Source organism: Panicum virgatum, chromosome 1K (genome assembly GCF_016808335.1).
Source record: "Panicum virgatum strain AP13 chromosome 1K, P.virgatum_v5, whole genome shotgun sequence".
NCBI classification, from domain to species: Eukaryota; Viridiplantae; Streptophyta; class Magnoliopsida; order Poales; family Poaceae; genus Panicum; species Panicum virgatum.
In genome coordinates, this window is record NC_053136.1 from 8,075,813 (window position 1) to 8,093,830 (window position 18,018).

Genomic DNA, 18,018 nt, shown 5'->3' on the forward strand with positions numbered 1-18,018 from the left:
CTTTGAGAAGTTGTAAATTAAACCATGTCAAGTCTGTTAAGGGGTGGCTGCAGTAGTGTGCAGCACTCGACTGATCTGCTTTGAGAAGTTGTAAACTTTTGTTCAGAGCTTGTCTTTCCACTGCAGTTCAAGTCCAAAGCATAGAAACTTTTGTTTTTATTTATTGAATTAGTTACAGTTCAAGTCCACTGCAGTTGTGATCTTGCATTGAACTTTTTTTTCACCATCTTAGCTTGTTATATTTATGCAATAGTGGGTGGCACTGTACGTACATGTGCAGGCAAGTCACGTAGACTCTCCGGCAGGTCAAGTCACGTAGAATCGAACCTTGATATCCACTGGTGCACCACATGTCAAAAGATTAATTAAATGGATCGTCCGGTGCTCCTCTAGCTAGCAAATGGATCGGTGGTTCGGTGGCGGTTCAACCTAAGGTTGACCCGCCCCCATTTTGACAGGGAAGGGATCAGATAACAAATGCACTTCTCTATAGCGATGATCCGTACAGGTTTACATGGACAAATCAAAACCTATTTAAGAAAGAGAAACGAAAGGTTTATTTAACAGCGTTGATCCATTGATCCCTATTACATACTCGTGGGTGTTATGAAGGGCCAAAAATGAGTAAACACCAGGGAAACAAGATTACATCCTAATTAAGTACCCAACTCGCCGCAAAGAGAAGATTTCGGGAAAATTGGGAAATCATGAATCTGTAAAAAAAGAAAAGGAAATAGTACACTCCACTTTTTTTACATCCTTGTGTGAATACTACATGCTGGGTGGGTGAGCAGGCAGAAATCTTCTCCGGGAAGGTCAGCTTCGACAATCGTCGAATGTTTTGGAGTCGGCAAAGGATAAACAGTCTTGCAGGTGTGCAATTCCGTTTATGAGTGCAAATCATTGCATGGTTAATCACCTTGTAGACAGTAGAGCTGGCGGATATTGCCCGAAGCTGAGGACATCAAACAAAAGGATTTCCGGTTACTCCCATCAAAACAAATTGAGTTTTCCAGACAAGTTCTGGATGAAACTGACTAATATCATTTTCAGCGAATATCATTTGCAACAGTTGTTTCCAAAAAGAAAATAGTGCCAAAACCAGGAGCACCCAATTCTTTAAAAGGAAAAGTAAGCGGACATAATTGATTGACCTTATCATTTATGCGATCATAACCTATTGGGTAAACAAACAAAAAACAGCAGATCTATACACCATGGTTTTTAAGGCGTCGCCTAGGCGTCGCGCTTGAAAAACCCTGGGCGTCCTGGACGCCACGACCAAAATCAGCAAAATGAGAGAGCAAGGGAGGGAGGAGAGGTAGAACTGGAGGAGGACCAGGTAACGCTAACGACCCATTTCTGCTTCCATCCCCTTCGATTCTGGCTCTTGAAGTGCAGCAGCAGGGGAATCTCGCGTGGGGATCTAGAAGGGGAGCGGCAGCAGCAGTGAGGAAGGAGAGGGGAGATCTAGAAGGGGGCAGCAGCAGCAGTGAGAAAGGAGAGGGGAGATCTAGAAGGGGGCGGCAGCAGCAGTGAGGAAACGAAGGGGAGATCTGGAAGGAGGCGGGTCCAGGAGTGGACATGGAGATCAGGATTGGGAAGGAGAAGAGGCACCTGGAGGTTGGAGGAGCAGCATCGGGAGGAAGAAGAGGCACCTGTAGCAGAGCAGAGCAACTCACGATAGTTGGGGAGGGGTTTTATGGGCTGCCTGCTGGGCTGGGCCTTTTTTGTTCCTTGTCCTCTTCCTTCATTTTTTCATTTCCCTTTTTATCCCTAAACCATACTGCTGCTTTGAATTTTTTTTAATAATCATATGGCGTCGCCTTGCCACGCCTTATGCTCGCCTAGGCGTCGCCTAGGCGACTTGAATGAGTGTCTCGCCACGGCTCGCCTTGCCGCCTTAAAAACAATGCTATACACCACCAAAGAAGATACCGTGCAAATAAAGGGAAATATACTCCCTACTCGGATCTTTGTAACATACAGATGCAGAGCTTCAGAGTTGAAGTAACGCACCACAGCGTGTTAGGGGAGAACAGTCCCAGGTATTTAGCTAAAAGAGTGAATTTTTTTTTGGTGTCATATTGTGCGATTGTGCACATTTTAATTCAGTGATGAAGCTAGGTTTAGGAATTAGGAAGATATACTTCCCAAGGGTAAAGAACTAAAGATAAAGAACTAAAGAAGTCTGCTCGCTCTGTCCGGTAATTACCATTTCACTGCATATCTATCAACTGTAATTGGCATAAAATTGTGCAACACCAAAGGTTTCTAGATGTAAACCCAGTCAAAGTTTCTACTAAAATGCTGGTAAATAAATGAAAGCACTGATGAGATGTAAGATGTTAGTATGTTACCATATAACCAATCCTTGAACTGTGCATGAAGGGCAGTCGCAAATTCCCTTTTCCGATTCTCATCAAGCTGTAGCTCCCGAATCGTCTTCTGAATATCTTCCAAAGTAGAACGCTGAAAATGAACGACTTATTTAGGAACATGTTGCCTTTAGGAACACAGCTTGGTAAATAAAGAGGTGTGGATGTGTCCAGCAACGTTCAAGAATCTATCAACATTTACACTATATCTTTGGATGCTGACTACCTTGCTAAGAGAAAGAAATATTAGTTTCAAACCTCCATCTAGTTGGATTAGTATTGGAGTATACTAGGACACAGTAGGATCGACGTAGCACTAGTGATGAAAACAAGAGATGGTATGCAGGTATGGGCAAGAATTTCTTCCCAGTTTCCAAATGTTATTGTTATCTTTTTTCTTTTTTGCCATGCAATTATGTAAAAATATCACATGATTGTCCCATGAATGCAGTGTATAGTGTATCCATAACAGAATATATTGCAACAAATGAAAAGAGTCAAGGTGCCTGCACCATTGTAAATAGCGAGCAACAGGTGCGGAGGTGCCACAAGCATAAACTGGAGTATTCTTACATTCATCTACTGTTAAATAAATAAGGCAGCCCGAATAACAATTATTATTTGTACTGAAATAGAAAGCATTATAGAAGCCATTAGAACATTTTCTTAAGAGATAAAGGGATTATGGTACGGTCTAGCTCTATTGTATTAGTCACTTAGTGTACCTTTTTGCTTTGGAATGCCCCATATATTTCAGGCAAAGGGAAAGGATTGCAGCTTGTGGGCTCTTGCCTTTCATCCCCAAACCAACTAGGAATCTGCGGAAAGAAAGTCATTGCTGTAATATTTTTATATAGAAAAGGACCTGCAATTCTATTAGTTATTAATAGAGTGCATCGAATGATACTAATATGCATTTTTCCAGCTGAAAGCATCAGTAGAGCGAAACATGACAAATACGTCGAGATCTGGCTCAAGTATTTTAGCATGCAGGATGCTTCAAGTTACCACATTGTAATTACTGGGCACAGCTGACATGTTTGCAAAATGGGCTCAACGCTCCCTTGTAAAGGAGAAGTTGAACAAGGCAAGAAACAATGTTTCTATATGCAAATCTAACAGCACATTGGGAACAGCATAAAATAAACTTAAGGAGGAAGACTGATTGTGTCTGTGCTTTTTCTTTATGCATTCACATGAACTTACAGATCAAAAGCCTAAAGTACACTTTCCACATACCAAAAAGTTTGTAAATAGATCAGGATCCAGACATGAAGCAGATTCAGCCTTAACATCAGAAACCCCAGCAGGATGGGATAATGAATCGTGTGGATCAATAACTCCCAACACAAAAGGTTGGTCCCATTTGTTGATACTGGGATCGACACCAACTTGCATCAAATGATCCTGCAGCTGCGGGTAGCACGTATTGAATGGGGCAACCTATTGGTACAGGAAAGGAAATTTAGCACAATAATTAATTAAATATGAAGTATAGTACAAAATCACACCAATAAATTGAATAGTCTGTCATTTGTTATTTCTATGTACCCTGACTAGTGAACACTATTGCTGATCTTTGACCTAAGCCACCCATTTAAGGGATGGGCAATCAAATATTTACACCACCACCCCTACCACTGCCGCTTAAAAAGCAGAAGGAAAAGGAGTAACAGATCTTACTTGTAATTTATGGTTGTCCCCCAAAACAAGAGGTTGGTGATTAACTCCCAAGTAGAAGATGCACTCACGACAGTTGGCAATACAAATTCGTTTTGCAGCTGCAATGATATGCACTCTTTCACAATGCTCCACCTTTACCACCTGACAGCATGAAACAATCAAAGTAGACATGTAAACTATAGTTGGTAACAAATAAACAAAATCATGTTCCTATCAAATGCTGAGTTTTACAAATGTTACAACTACTGGGATAGCCTGTGAAGGTGCTGAAACAAGGGGGAGTGGCATATCAGAGGAGCTAGAGATAGTGGAGATAGCTACAGAATTCAATGCCACTGGTGTCTCTCTTTGATACAGAGCTTCGACTCTTTCAGCGAGGCATGTAAACTGACAAAAGGGCCCAAGCTTACATCTCTACACCATATCACACTTTACAGTTTACAGTGTGCACCACAGCCCAGAATATATCTCCTCATACCTTACAAAGTAGGCATCAAGAGGCAGAAAAGGTAACAGTTACCCATATCCTCCACAATCTAACGTATAGCTGGGAAATGGATTAGTAAAAAGAAATTTTGTGTTGTTGATATGATCAGCTCTGCTGACTTTGGTATATATTGAAGTTAAGAAGCGATTTTTTTCCCAGACATTGGAATGGAGAAATATGAACCTGATGTGGAATAATTTGGAGATGATGTTGAAAAGATGGAGGATTTTATGCCCCAGCGTGGCAGCGACACAGCGTCACAAAGGGAGGTGGTGGACTGGCTCATTTTGAAGATAACAGAGTTTACCAAGCAACCTTTGAGGTTGTAACAACTAGCAAGGGAGATTAAGACCATGGTAGTGCTGGAGATGGGATCAGAAAAGCCGATCAAACAAGATGTGCCACTGAAAAGAGAGCAATGGATGATGGAGGAGATGCTGCAACTGAACTTTTCAGTAGTTGTTAGAATGGAATGCTGGCTGGATATCATGTGATGCTATGCTTAAACGTTCGTAAAACATATTCCTTTGGCAATGAATGAGGTCGAGGCCCCGGAGCCTTGTTTCCTGAACTCTAATAAAAAAATTCTATACAATCTACATCAGCAAGACTAAAACCATAAAGTAGAATCCGGTTGCTATAGTTCCATTCCTTGAGAGCTCAAAATTTGAAACTCATAAACAGTCATAATCTTTGGTGCATTTGGACATTAACCAACATTTTACAAACCATAACAAATAACCACATCAACGGCATGTTATCTTTTAGTTTGCTGATAAGAGTACCAAGAAATGAAATCTGTACGTATGAACAAAGCCACCGTAGCCCAATATATAGGTGGCAGGTATCAGATCCATTTCAGAGATATAGAGGAAGCAAGCTGAATCTTTTGTAAGCAAAATATAACTCATAAATAAAACAGAGTAATCAAAAAGAAAATTTCAATCTACTACAGCAGGAATAGAATTAAACACGTACCTTACCAACAGCACCAAGAACAACAGTAGCATCAGAACAACCATACACAGTAGCATACTTCACTGGTGCTAATATGTAGATAACAGAATCATGGCAGTTCAGAACCTACAAAAGGAGCATGCAATTTGAGTTATCACTTATCAGTACAGCAAACATAGAGTCCTAGCTCTGAGATTTCAATATTTCATTGTTCAATTCATAAACCAACTACAGAAATGCCATTATGCCAACAAAAAATGCTCAATGCATGGCGATGACTAGTCTCCACTGTAACATAAGTTTACACATTGACCTTTCCAGCTCAGATTATTGGCTCACATATTTCTTACAAGTTCAATCTTCTATACACCCTGACCAATTTAATGACAGTCAGAATTATCATCTCTCAGATTACCCAAAAGCTACATCGTAGTGTTTTGTCTCCAAAGAGCCGGCAATAGAATGGTGCAGATTCAGCAAAAAAAAAATGACTCTTGACAGTGTTTGGAGTGCCATATAAACACAACCTTTATGACCTTCATTCTCTTTTATTTGTCATGATATGGTTTTTAAGGCGGCAAGGCGAGCCACTCATTCAAGTCGCCTAGGCGACGCCTAGGCGAGCATAAGGCGTGGCAAGACAATGCCATATAATTATTAAAAACTTCAAAGCAGCAGCATGATTTAGTAGGGATAAAAAGGAAAATGAAAAAAAATAAAAGAAGAAGGACAAGGAACAAAAAAAGGCCCATAAAAGCCCTCCCCAACTATCGTGAACTATCTAGGGCTGACCCTGCTCCTCTAAAGGTGCCTCTTCTTCCTCTCCTGATACTGCTCCTCTTCTTCCTCTCCCAATACTGCTCCTCTCCAACCTCAAGGTGCCTCTTCTCCCTCCCGATCCTGTTCTTCATGTTCACTGCTGGAGCCGCCTCCTTCCAGATCTCCCCTCCGTTTCCTCACTGCTGCTACTGCCGCTCCATTCTAGATCTCCCCTCCCCTTCCTCACTACTGCTGCCGCTCCCCTTCTAGATCCCTATGCGAGATCCCCTGCTGCAGCCCTTCAAGAGCCAGAACCGAGGGGATGGAAGCAGAAATGGGTCGTTAGCCTTGCCTGGTCCTCCTCCAGTTCTTCCTCTCTCTCATCCCTCCCCTGCTCTCTCATTTTGCTGATTTTTGGTTGTGGCGTCCAGGACACCCAGGTTTTTTTAAGCACCTGGACGCCTAGGCGACAACTTAGAATGGCAAGTGGTTAGCTTTTTCAGCTTTGATCATACAGATACAGAGGTGCTTAGATTGATCATACAGAAATGATATTAGCACATTTGACATGAAAGATACTCCAATATCACATAACTTTTAGGTCTGTTCATGTATAATAAAAAACACAATGGTCAATTAGTGTGTAGAGGGACCATGTCGATGTCCAAAGCAACAATTTAAAGAAAAATGTAGAGATTAATGTAAGCACTCCAAAACTTGTGAACCATAATTTGTATTATGGAATGTTGAAGTTCAACCTTACATTGCATATCTGATGGGGATGGAACGAAATTTTGATCATGTTAAAGAAGAAAAATGAAGATTAAAGTCTCCAGCCCTACTCAAGGTCCAGAAGTTAGCTAGTGGCAAGAAACTATCAATGTACCTTTATTGAATTCCCTTTGACATCAGATGCATGCTTGACAACAGAGGTTTTTGAAAAGCCCTCCACAAAAGTTACATTTTTGTAGTATGCAGGATTGGAACTTGGTGTGCTGTTCCGTGAATGACTTGTATTGGCCTCAGCCATGGTTACATCAAGATCAGACACAGTTTGCTGGTTGCTTTCCTTTGCTGCAGACCTCTCAGCAGAATATTCCAGTGAAGAAGCTATGTTATGTGACATCCAATCAAGAACCTGAGCCGCAGCGACGGGAGCAGCAGGCATGTCTGGATCCGAGTTCGCAAAAAATGTAGCAGCCTGGCTTAAGGAAGTTCCTTCTGAGAATTGAACTAGAAATCCAAGGTGCTCAAAACTCTCCATTGTCAATACCTGGCCACAACCCCTTTAGAGTAAGCATTTTGCAACAGAATGGTCTTATCATATGCAGCTGTTTTGCTCACACACAGAAAAGAATAAGACGCATAGAACAGACATCAATATCATCTTTCATGAGTCTAGTTTAAAGAAAAATCAGCTGATATTTAATCTATAGTCCAAAATTTAAGTTTCTTGATCAAAAACCAAAAAAAAAACAATTTCTTCAAAAAAACAATATCCTAAGATAAATAGTCAAGAAATTGATGAGGCGTCATTTGGACCATATATATCTGCCTGCATTAAATTTGTACATCATACCTCATGTTTTACTTAGAGGCCTACATCTTAAAAAAAGTGAAAACAGATGCATGCCATTGACATTTTACAGGGATCAATGTCTAGGATGCATGATACACCCATTTCTTTTATTGTCCAGTCTGCTGTTTAATGTTATTGTTTCTATCGGCCGTTTATCTTGTCAACTCACTCTAGTATGAAAATCAGAAAACAAAACATGATGAATTTCTGTACCAAAGCACACCACTCAGAAGAAAAGGTGCCATACCAGAGAATCGTCACCCTCACCCTCAACAGAATCTGCCAAGAGAGTAAGAATATTTGCCATATGCTTTTGCAGATAGGATAACTGATGAATTTCTTCATCAGCTTGAGAAGGCATAAAACGACGGCTATTACTGCGAACAAGCTGCAAAACAATATAACTTGGAATCATTGCAAGGCGGACGATGTCAAAATTATAGAGGTATAGAGTAAATTGGGTTGTGAATACCATTTGTGTGGTGTCTGCAAGTTTATTATGGAAACTGAAAACAGTGCAAACATACTACACTAATATTTTTTAGGGTAAAATGCCATCAATGCACCAACAAATGCAACCAGGGCCGCATGGCATTGACCAGAATATTGGCATGGCACTAAACAGACTTTCCACACGTCATGGGGTGGGCTCATTAACTAGTTGTGTGCCTTTTTTCATCTGAACAGATCGCTCACTCTGTCCGATGTTACGCACTTCACGGAAGAGCCAGATATTGTAGCAAAACTGCACATGGACCAAACGAAGAAATTTTCTCTTTGTTGTTCCAAAATTTGAGGTGGACTGTTGAGCCGATTGCCCCTGGAAACAAGGTTAGTGACATGTTTGCACTGTTTCCAAGTGCTTTCACAAAATTGCATCCACCACACAAGTCCACCGCCACAATATCTCTTGCCGATGATGAAAGATTCAGAAGCTCTTGATTGATGATAACTGATAAGCTCAAAGGATTCAATTGCAGGTTGCTGGAGAGATGATATAAATGTTTAGTGAAGTATGTCAGCAGCCTCAATCTGACGCTTTCTACAGAAGCTTCAAATGAGAACGGGATAGAGATAGTCCTATGGTGGGTCCCCCATCACCATCACTCATGACAGGTGGTTATAACAGCAATCTCTGTTTTCAAGGCGTCGCCTAGGCGACAAGGCGGTGGCGGCTCGCCTTGCTTAAGGTCTCGCCTTAGCCCGCCTAGGCGATAAGGCGGTGGTGGATCGCCTCGCCTCGCCTTACCGCTTTAAAAACATAGACAGCAATTTGAGTGTACTAGAGGTTTCTATGACACACAGCATGCCATTGGGACTAGGAAAATGCAGGTCTTCAGTATGGAACAATTTCAGCAGTCAATGAATATGTTTACGGAATCCTAGGTATAGTTATAGCTGGGTACAGTGGCACCATCTCTCTCTGAGATGACACACTGAATGCATATATAAACGCGAAACACATTTTGTTATGCATAAACTACGCGCATTCACATCGCAGTCCTACGAGCAGCATGGGTCTTTTCTTTAAAAAAAAGGAATTGCGATCCGGTTGATCCTGACCTGGATCGGGGAGAGCGCGGAGAGGTACCCATCGAACGCGGAGGTGGAGGGCCAGACGTCCGCGACGGCGGGCGAGTCCTTGTGCGCGCTCCGCGGGACGAGGCGCTTGTAGGACTGGATGTAGAGGAAGAGCAGCACGTCGCGGATGTCCGCGTCCCCGGCGCCGTCACCGAGCGCGGGGTCCTCGGCGGGGAGCACGGCCGCGAGCGTGCCGAGCGCGAGCGCCGCCTGCTCCTGCGGGATCTGCAGCGCCTCCGCCAGCGCCGCGGCGCCCACGCGCCCGCCGGGGCCCGCCGCGGCCGCGAGCTTCTCCTTGAGCTGCGCGAGGGTCTGCGCCAGCGTGCCCTCCGGGAAGATGAGCTTGGGGATGGGCAGGAGGCCGTGCTCGAACGCCTCCCGCCGCGGGCGGAGCAGCGCCGCGGGGGTGGCCGGAGGCGGCGGCGTCGACGGGGACGCGTCCGGCGGCGGGTCGAGGGTCTCGTCGGCCATCGTGGCGCCGCGAGAGAGGAGGCGTGGGGGAGGAGGGGAGATCTGGGAGTGCGAGGGGAATGGCGAGGAGGGGGGGGGGGGGGGGGGGGAGTGACTCGATGCGTGCGGGCTGTTTTTTTTTGTGCTTTCCTTTTGCCTTTTTGATTTGAAGGGTAGTTTGGGGTTTCTAATCCTGGTTTCCAGTCGTGGCGAGATGGGATTACCAGCATTCGTGTCTTAACTGAAATGGGCGACGGATCAACCTGCTAATGGTCTGGGATCCGGACCATAACCAAATCAAACCCACGTGGCCTCCTGCCAAAACCCACTCCAGCCTGCTCTACTTTTTCTTCCACCAGAACCGAACCCCATCAAACCACACACATTATTAAATCCAAACCAGACCAATCCAGAACCTTAAACCATGGTTTGAAACCGGTCCGGTAGCTTGGTTTGAGACCACGGCGTTGCTGGCCCTGCTGCCTGCGTGCTCTGCTTCTCCAGTCCGGTAGCTTTCTATGCAGCCTACTGTGTACACTACATGTCGCCTCGTTGGCTGCTGGAGTGCTGGCTGCCTACTCTGCTGTTCACCGGTAGGCAACACAAGTATACATATTTCCATGACAAAAATAACACCCGTAGGCAACACTAGTATGACAAGTATGAATACTTGTAGGCAACACAGAAATAACACCCATACCCATGGTCGAAACTACAATGAGGCTTTTTCATAGTTGTACTACAGATTACGCAAACATGCCATCAAGTCCAGTCTACACTTAGTTTCTAAGCTTGATCAGAAAAAAGGATCCCACATGATAATTCACAATCTGGTAATTTCTATAGAACTGCCATACATTTACAACCATACGGGCTGCCACAGGATAGTCACAATGCAATGATATTTGCTTCCAAGTCCAGGCTTGCGCTAGCATAACAAAAGAGAAAATAATATGACATTTGCTTCCAGCTTCAGGCTTGTGGTAGTTGTGACCAACCTGGTAAAACAAGAAGCAAACCCATTACTTTCACTGTGATACTTGCAGACCTATTTAACAACCAAAAGCAAGAGGAAAATATTGGCAAGTACCGAAAGAATAAGCTTGGCCACATAATCAAGAAACAGAATAGTTGAATCAAAGGAAGTATAAATATAATGATTTCTTTGGACCCAAACTGCAGTTACTAAAGAAAAATATATATCTTGCGTGGCTCATATGCCACATTGTTCAGATGTCATCGCCAAAAACAGTTGTTATTTAGACTATTGTGTCGTGTCTTACTAGGAAGTGAGTCTTGGAGTGAGCCAGGGAGAGAATCTTCATGTAGCATGCTTAGAAAATGTGGCACATTCTGCCCTACACCAACCCCAACAGCTTCACTTAAGATCCCTGCATCCAAAAAAGACAGGAACTTGCCTTAAGAACAACAACTTCTCATCTATGCAGATTTCAAATAAGAATTTGGTGACAATTGAAGGTAAAAGAAACAGTGGGTACCTTCATCGTCCTTATCCTTATCTTTATCTTGGACTATAGTGAGCCAATCTTTTGCACTAACTAAAGCCTCCAACATCTGTGGCTTTAGCGAGCCTCTTGTGTCCCCTAGAATCCTATTGCCACAACTAAAAGCCGATTCAGATGATACGGTGCTAAGTGGGATAGCAAGAAAGTCCCTAGCCATCTTTGATAAGACAGGAAACTGATCAGCACGAGCCTTCCACCAACCCAACACATCAAATCTTTTACTATCCTCGACAGGATCCTCTTCCAAATATGTGTCAATCTCAGATTTTGGCCTACGAACAACTCGACGACGAGATTTGAAATCAGAAAATTCTTCTTCTAGTACTCTTTTCCCAAGCACAGGTGAACCAACAGTATAGGTGCTTCCACTTGAACTTGACACAAATGCTGAGCCATCACTCCTTGCAAGTCGTTCATACTCATTGAAGTACTTCTTCAGCCAATCTTGTGCTGATTTTGTACATTTATCAGCTTGATCGAAACTGCTGCATACTTTCTCATAAAAGAATTCCACATAATCAAACTTTCTTCTTGGATCTAAGATAGTTGCAATGACAATTACAATGTTAAAATCGTACTCTTTCCTTCTCCGGAGGCTAGACTCATTAGGCACTGGTTTAGGCTCCCAATATTTCACAAATTTAACCTTCATTGCAGCAGCCAAATCTACCAAAACTTCACTATTTTGCCAAGCTGGATCATTCAAAGCATATCGAATAGAAAGCACTAATGGTAAGAATTTGTGCGAAGTTGGTTTTCGGTCAACCGATACAAGATTTGTGGCTTCTTCAAAAGCCTTGAGAAATACACATATCGCTTCGGCTTTTGACCATTCTTCTTCATTTTGGTGCAACCTCAAGATATTGTTCAGCATAAGTACTAAGTACAGACTTGTAATCTAATGCTTCTCGTACCATTTTAAATGTAGAATTCCATCTATTTGGTATATCCAGATAAATGCCACGTTTTGCTTTAAGGCCCTTATTAGTTGCAATTGAGTTGAAATTCTGAATTCGTGACGGTGAAGATTCTATGCTCTTCAACAACTCACGAATCTTGTCTATTGCGGCATGAATAAATTCCATTCCATCTTGAACTAGAATATTCAAAATATGTGCAGAACATCTAACATGCAGATGTGCTCCCTCACATAACAACTCATGCTTGTGATGCTGTACTATTAGTTCACATGCCTTGGTATTGTTGCCTGCATTATCTAAGGTTAAAGTAAGCATTTTCTCCCTTAAACCCCACTCAGTTAGGCTGCTTACAATAGCCTCTTCTAAAGCATAGCTGGTATGAGGATACTTGACTTCCTTCAAACTAATGATTTTCTTCTTAAGCTTGAAATCAGCATCCACATAATGTGCAGTTATGACCATATATCCTAAGTTCTGAAGGGAAGTCCACATATCAGATGTGAAGCACACACGAGAGTCTAAGACTGAAAACTCATTGTGAAGATCTTGCTTCATCTTCTCATACATCTTGAGGCAATCATTACGAACGGTTTGGCGCCCTACACATTTCATTGTTGGTTGTAGAGTTTCCATCCATGGCTCAAAGTAAGGGTCTTCAAATTTATTGAATTCGATTTCAGCATGTATAACAAACTGAACCATGCGCTCACGACTTAAGACGGGGTCAAACACAAAGGTATCTGAAGATTTTTTCTTTATGGTGGCTAAAAAACTGTTTCTATCATCATCCCCAATAGCCGGGCAAGTTGTAGCAATATGACTTCTAAGACTACTAGTGCCCGATTGAGCCCCAAGTCTGAGCCCACAATACTTGCAAACTGCCTTCCAAACGTCATCTACCATCACCAAATCCTGCTCAAAGTATTGCCATACCTTTGATCTCCTAACACGTGGTTGAGATGAATCATGCTCATCATCGGTTCCAGAGCTATCAGTTGTGTGGGGTGTGCTTGCAGACATTTTTGAGGTAGTAACAATGAATCTGCACAAGCAAGCAATGGCTGGATCAGTTAAAATTGTGTATAAAGAATATTGTTGTTACAGTACATATAAAGAAAAAAAAAGTTTTTTAGCCAAAATAATTGCTGCCAGCAGAAGTTTATTAAGATCAAAGGAAAATACCGACTAAGATTTCTCTATGGATAAAGACTGTTGCTGGAAAGGGCATCCTTATAATTATGTCTACACTCAGTGTCGCACAGATGCGCAATCTAATGGATAAACCAAAATAATGGTAGTTCCAGTCAGAACATCAAAAGTGAACATATTGTAAGGATCGATGGACCAAGAGGGGGGGTGAATTGGGCCTTTTTCAAATTCTAAAACAAAGTAAAGCAACCTTATCCTATGCAATGCTAGTAGGGCACCAATTCACCAACCGGATAACTAAGCTACTAACACAAGCTAAGAGAGCTAAAACAAAGTAAAGCCTAGCAAGGTAGAGCTAAGTTATGATCTCTAAGTCAAGCACATGAGTAAATTGCATGAAAGAAAATGCTTGAATAAAAGGAATGGACAAGAGACAACCGGATTTTTTTCCCGTGGTATCGATGTGTTGGCACACACCCCTAATCCACGTTGTGACACTCACAAAGAGTATTGTCACCTCCCAAGTCACCGAGACGAGGGCGCTCACTAAGAGTCTCCGTTCACCATCCCGGCGTGGTGGAGATCAAGCCACGTACAATCTTCTTCTCCGGGCTCCCACAATCCTTGGCAAGCTCCGCGAGAAACACTTCGATCACCAGGATCGCCTAGGTGATGCCAATCACCAAGAGTAACAAGCTAAGGCCTTCACTTGAGCAAGAACCGATCACTAAGAACGGATGCACACTAGCTTCTCTCTACTCAAGTCCTTAATCTTGCTTCTTGATTGATTGAATGCACAAGTATGTGAATGATGAAGCTCAAGGTGGCTCTTGACTATGGTATGAGTGTTTGGATGTTGCCTGGTGTCAAGAGTGGGCGAAATGACCCATTGGAGGGGTATATATAGGCAGCTCACACAAATAGAGCCGTTGGAGAAAAGCTGCCAGAAAACTGCGTAGCGCCGGTTAATCCGACGTACCCCCCCTTGTCATCGTCGGTTTAACCGGTGAATGTAAACTGCCTCTTCTGAAAACTAGCCGTTACAACTGGGGCAGATTAACCGACGTAGCATCGGTTTAACCGGTGAGTGTAGTTGTCCACTGAACCACTGAAAAATCAAGTCTCTGGACAACTGCACCGACGTTAACTCAAACCTATCGTCGGTTTAACCGGTGAGTACAACTTTTAAATTCCTCTGAAAAACCATCTCACTGGTCAATTGCACCGACGTCTTGATTCAAACAGCGTCGGTTAATCCGGTGAATAGAACTTGAATTTCCCTGGAAAAACCAACTCTGGACCAATGCACCGACGTTAAATTCAAACACGTCGGTTTAACCGGTGTATTGAATTTGTCCAGACTCTGCTGACTTCGTTTAACCGACGTATAGAAAATTGAGAGCGTCGGTTAAACCGGTGTATAGACTTTTTCTGATTTTGTCTTTTCTGATTTGAGTCTTGAATGAAATCCAAATATTCTTGAGATATAGTTTGAGAACCACTTATTTGAACTTCTAGAAACCTGAGTGACCATAGTGTGCATCCATTTTCAAATGATCATGTCCATGCTCAAGTTACTTAGCCTTAACCCCTCTTAATAGTGCGATCACTACAAAACTATAAAACCTATACTAACCTAAGTGTCCTTCTCAACCTTATGACACTTAGGACTAGAAAGATCCTTAGTCTTGACATAAAATTGAGTTGAATACCGAGATCGCCTTTTTGAATAATGAAATTGAGGGGCCTCTTTTGACATATGACCAAATGAGCGATAATGATCTATTAAGCTGCACAAACTCATTAGTCACAATAATGGTTGTCATTAATCACCGAAACATACCTTGAGGGCCTAGATGCTTACACATATGTTATCGAGAAATCTTAGTTTTGAACGGGCAACAACACAACTGATGCTCCAACTATATTCCAGAATAAAAGCTGTATAATGGCTCAAATGTGGAAAAGGGATGGGGAACCTAAAAAATGCTCAAGACAAGGCACACGGAAACAGTAGCCAGTAGGTAACGCATAAGCCAAGATTAATATTAAGCACTTGATAGAAACGTCCAGCGCACAACATGTGGTTGAGCATAGGAACCAGCCAAACTCTTGGCAAAGCAGAGTAAACAATCATGTAAGTTTCTGTTTAACAAGCACAAAGGCATGTCTTTCACAAACTTAGGCTAGGCAGTTAGCCGAGACGGAAATTCTGCCCTTCAGAATTGAGTGGTGCAGTGTGGGATGGCGTGCTGGCGCGTGGGATTGAGTGGTGCAGTGTGGGATGGCAGGAGCTTGCTGTCGTGGAGCTGTGGTGGCGAGGATCTGCGGTGGCGGCGCGATTTCGCGGCAGTGGGCGACGGCGGCCACGAGCAGCGCGCGCGGGCGGCGCAGAGTGCGTGCGGGCAGCGCTGGGCGGCGCAGAGCGGCGGCGCGGGTGCGCGGGGATGGTGCACGTCGGCGGCGCATGGCAATGGCGGCGTGGAGCGGCGTGGAGTAGCGTGGAGCGGCGTCGGCGATGGAGGATGGCGGCGAGGAGTCGGGAAACTGAAGAGGAAGAAAGGCCGGCGGCGCGGGGTCAAGAGATATATGACAAGTGGGCCCTGCAAAAATCTTTAACGCCGGTCGATCCGACGTGTAGGGTTTGAACGCCGGTTGATTTCGTCGGTGTAGTTAACCCGAGGCTCCATTAAATATGCATCTGAACGCCGGTTGAACCGATGCTGAGAAATTGAACTCGCCGGTTGAACGCTTCCATCGCCGGTTGATTGCAGGGTTGGAACTGAGTTTACATTCACCGGTTGATCCGATGATCTGAAATTTGTGTACGCCGGTTGAACGCCTAAAACTTGACTGAGCTGAGACAAAACTTAGTAACGCCGGTTAAACCGATGATGATGCTCCATTGAACGTCGGTTTAACCGGTGAACCCGAAAACCCTCTCTCAACTCACTCTTCTATGCTAAGTCCAATAAACTTATAAGATTCAAATAAACTCAAGTTAATGGACTTGCATAGGCGACTTTACCCCTCTAAATAAATAGGATAGCACACTTGCTTAAATAAATTTCTTTTCAAACACAAGGAAAAGCCGCAAGAGAAACAACGCGCCAAATGAAATGTATGAGCCATGTCATAGGAATATTGAAGATAGAAAGCTTCAAACTCATCATGACATTGCTCACTAGGCAATAACGCACCTAATACTTTGCTCTTTTCACTTTTCATGAATTAAGATCTTGTATATGAAACAAGTCTCATTTTCATCAAGTGATCTCCTTTGTGACCCTTACGCATGCAATGATGATGCAAACTACAACCACATGCGAAAGTATAGTAAACATGAAGTGCACATCTATATGACAAGAAATGCATAACAAGAAATTAAGATCTACTTGTCAAGTTTGAACCCACGGGAAGCTTCTTCATGATGAGCCTTTCTACAAGCTTAGAGGAAAACAAGTGGACCACCACCTCTAGCTAAACCCTTGCTCATCACTATCTTACCATGGTTAGACAAGTGTCCTATATGTATGCATTTTTCTATATGACATGGCAACTTACATGACGTTTGCCGCATCTAACACATTAAGCTCATTCCTTAGCCTAACAAAGGTACTCTCGTCTAAAGGTTTTGTGAATATATCCGCCAATTGCTCCTCGGATCTCACACCTTGAAGGGAAATGTCCCCCTTGGCTTCGTGATCACGCAAGAAGTGATGGCGAATATCAATGTGCTTTGTGCGAGAGTGTTGAACCGGATTCTTGGCAATTTTTACGGCACTTTCATTGTCACAAAGGAGTGGGATCCTATCTAGTTTCACACCAAAGTCCAAAAGGGTTTGCTTCATATATAGGATTTGGGCACAACATGCACCGGCCGCTATATATTCCGCTTCCGCGGTGGACAAAGCCACGGAATTTTGCTTCTTACTTGACCAAGAAACTAGAGAACGCCCAAGCAAGTGGCAACCCCCGGAGGTACTCTTGCGATCCACACGGCTTCCGGCAAAATCCGAATCCGAGTATCCCAAGAGATCTAAACTAGCACCTTTGGGGTACCACAAGCCTATGCTAGGAGTGTGCTTGAGATACCGAAGGATCCTATTCACAGCCGAAAGGTGTGACTCCTTTGGGTTAGCTTGAAAGCGGGCACACAAGCACACACTAAACATTATATCGGGCCTAGATGCGGTAAGGTAAAGCAAAGACCCTATCATAGAACGATAGAGGGATTGATCAACCGGTTTACCGTCCACATCCAAGTCGAGATGCCCATTGGTTGCCATGGGTGTCTTGATTGGCTTGCACTCATCCATCTTGAACTTCTTCAAGATATCTTTAGTATACTTTTCTTGATGGATGAATGTCCCTTCCTTCATTTGTTTGACTTGAAAACCAAGGAAGAAGGTCAATTCGCCAATCATGGACATCTCGAATTCCCTAGACATCATGGTAGCAAACTCATGGCTTAGTAAATCATTAGTTGAGCCAAAGATAATATCGTCAACATAAATTTGACAAATGAAAAGATCCCCGTTGACGTCTT

The 18,018-nt window shown here is 43.2% G+C and overlaps 2 protein-coding genes across 3 annotated transcripts; both read right to left on the reverse strand.

Annotated features, from left to right (window-relative positions):
- Positions 1 to 471: 471 nt before the first annotated feature.
- On the reverse strand, positions 472 to 9,960 carry LOC120648917 (TBCC domain-containing protein 1-like). Of its 2 annotated transcripts, XM_039925548.1 has the most exons (10): positions 9,407 to 9,960; positions 8,091 to 8,231; positions 7,151 to 7,537; positions 5,527 to 5,631; positions 4,062 to 4,202; positions 3,618 to 3,821; positions 3,104 to 3,196; positions 2,361 to 2,472; positions 1,924 to 2,056; positions 998 to 1,216 (listed from the first exon to the last, which is right to left on the reverse strand). In XM_039925548.1, exons 1-9 carry the CDS (start codon positions 9,893 to 9,895, stop codon positions 1,965 to 1,967), a joined length of 1,764 nt encoding a protein of 587 aa, XP_039781482.1. In that variant the 5' UTR covers positions 9,896 to 9,960; the 3' UTR covers positions 998 to 1,216; positions 1,924 to 1,964. The 2 variants fall into 2 exon arrangements, with proteins under 2 accessions (XP_039781486.1, XP_039781482.1); XM_039925552.1 differs by lacking the exons at positions 998 to 1,216; positions 1,924 to 2,056 and adding an exon at positions 472 to 955 and having other exon boundaries at positions 9,407 to 9,895.
- A 623-nt stretch (positions 9,961 to 10,583) lies between these two features.
- Positions 10,584 to 12,235, reverse strand: LOC120648933 (zinc finger BED domain-containing protein RICESLEEPER 2-like). Its single transcript, XM_039925561.1, has 3 exons — positions 11,374 to 12,235; positions 11,158 to 11,265; positions 10,584 to 10,872 (listed from the first exon to the last, which is right to left on the reverse strand). Exons 1-3 carry the CDS (start codon positions 12,050 to 12,052, stop codon positions 10,847 to 10,849), a joined length of 813 nt encoding a protein of 270 aa, XP_039781495.1. The 5' UTR covers positions 12,053 to 12,235; the 3' UTR covers positions 10,584 to 10,846.
- Between the last annotated feature and the right edge of the window lie 5,783 nt (positions 12,236 to 18,018).

Bases quoted from the DNA above. Each gene is read 5' to 3' on its own strand.
- LOC120648933 (XM_039925561.1), bottom strand. From the start codon at position 12,052: ATGAAGGTTAAATTTGTGAAATATTGGGAGCCTAAACCAGTGCCTAAT. The intron at 11,266-11,373 runs GTACCCACTGTT...TTTTGGATGCAG, and splicing joins TAAGGATAAGGACGATGAAG to GGATCTTAAGTGAAGCTGTT. The intron at 10,873-11,157 runs GTAAGACACGAC...TTGTTTTACCAG, and splicing joins ACTCCAAGACTCACTTCCTA to GTTGGTCACAACTACCACAA.
- LOC120648917 (XM_039925548.1), bottom strand. From the start codon at position 9,895: ATGGCCGACGAGACCCTCGACCCGCCGCCGGACGCGTCCCCGTCGACG. The intron at 7,538-8,090 runs GTATGGCACCTT...GGTTGTGGCCAG, and splicing joins GTGAGGGTGACGATTCTCTG to GTATTGACAATGGAGAGTTT. The intron at 3,197-3,617 runs GTATGTGGAAAG...TTCTTTCCGCAG, and splicing joins ATCTATTTACAAACTTTTTG to ATTCCTAGTTGGTTTGGGGA.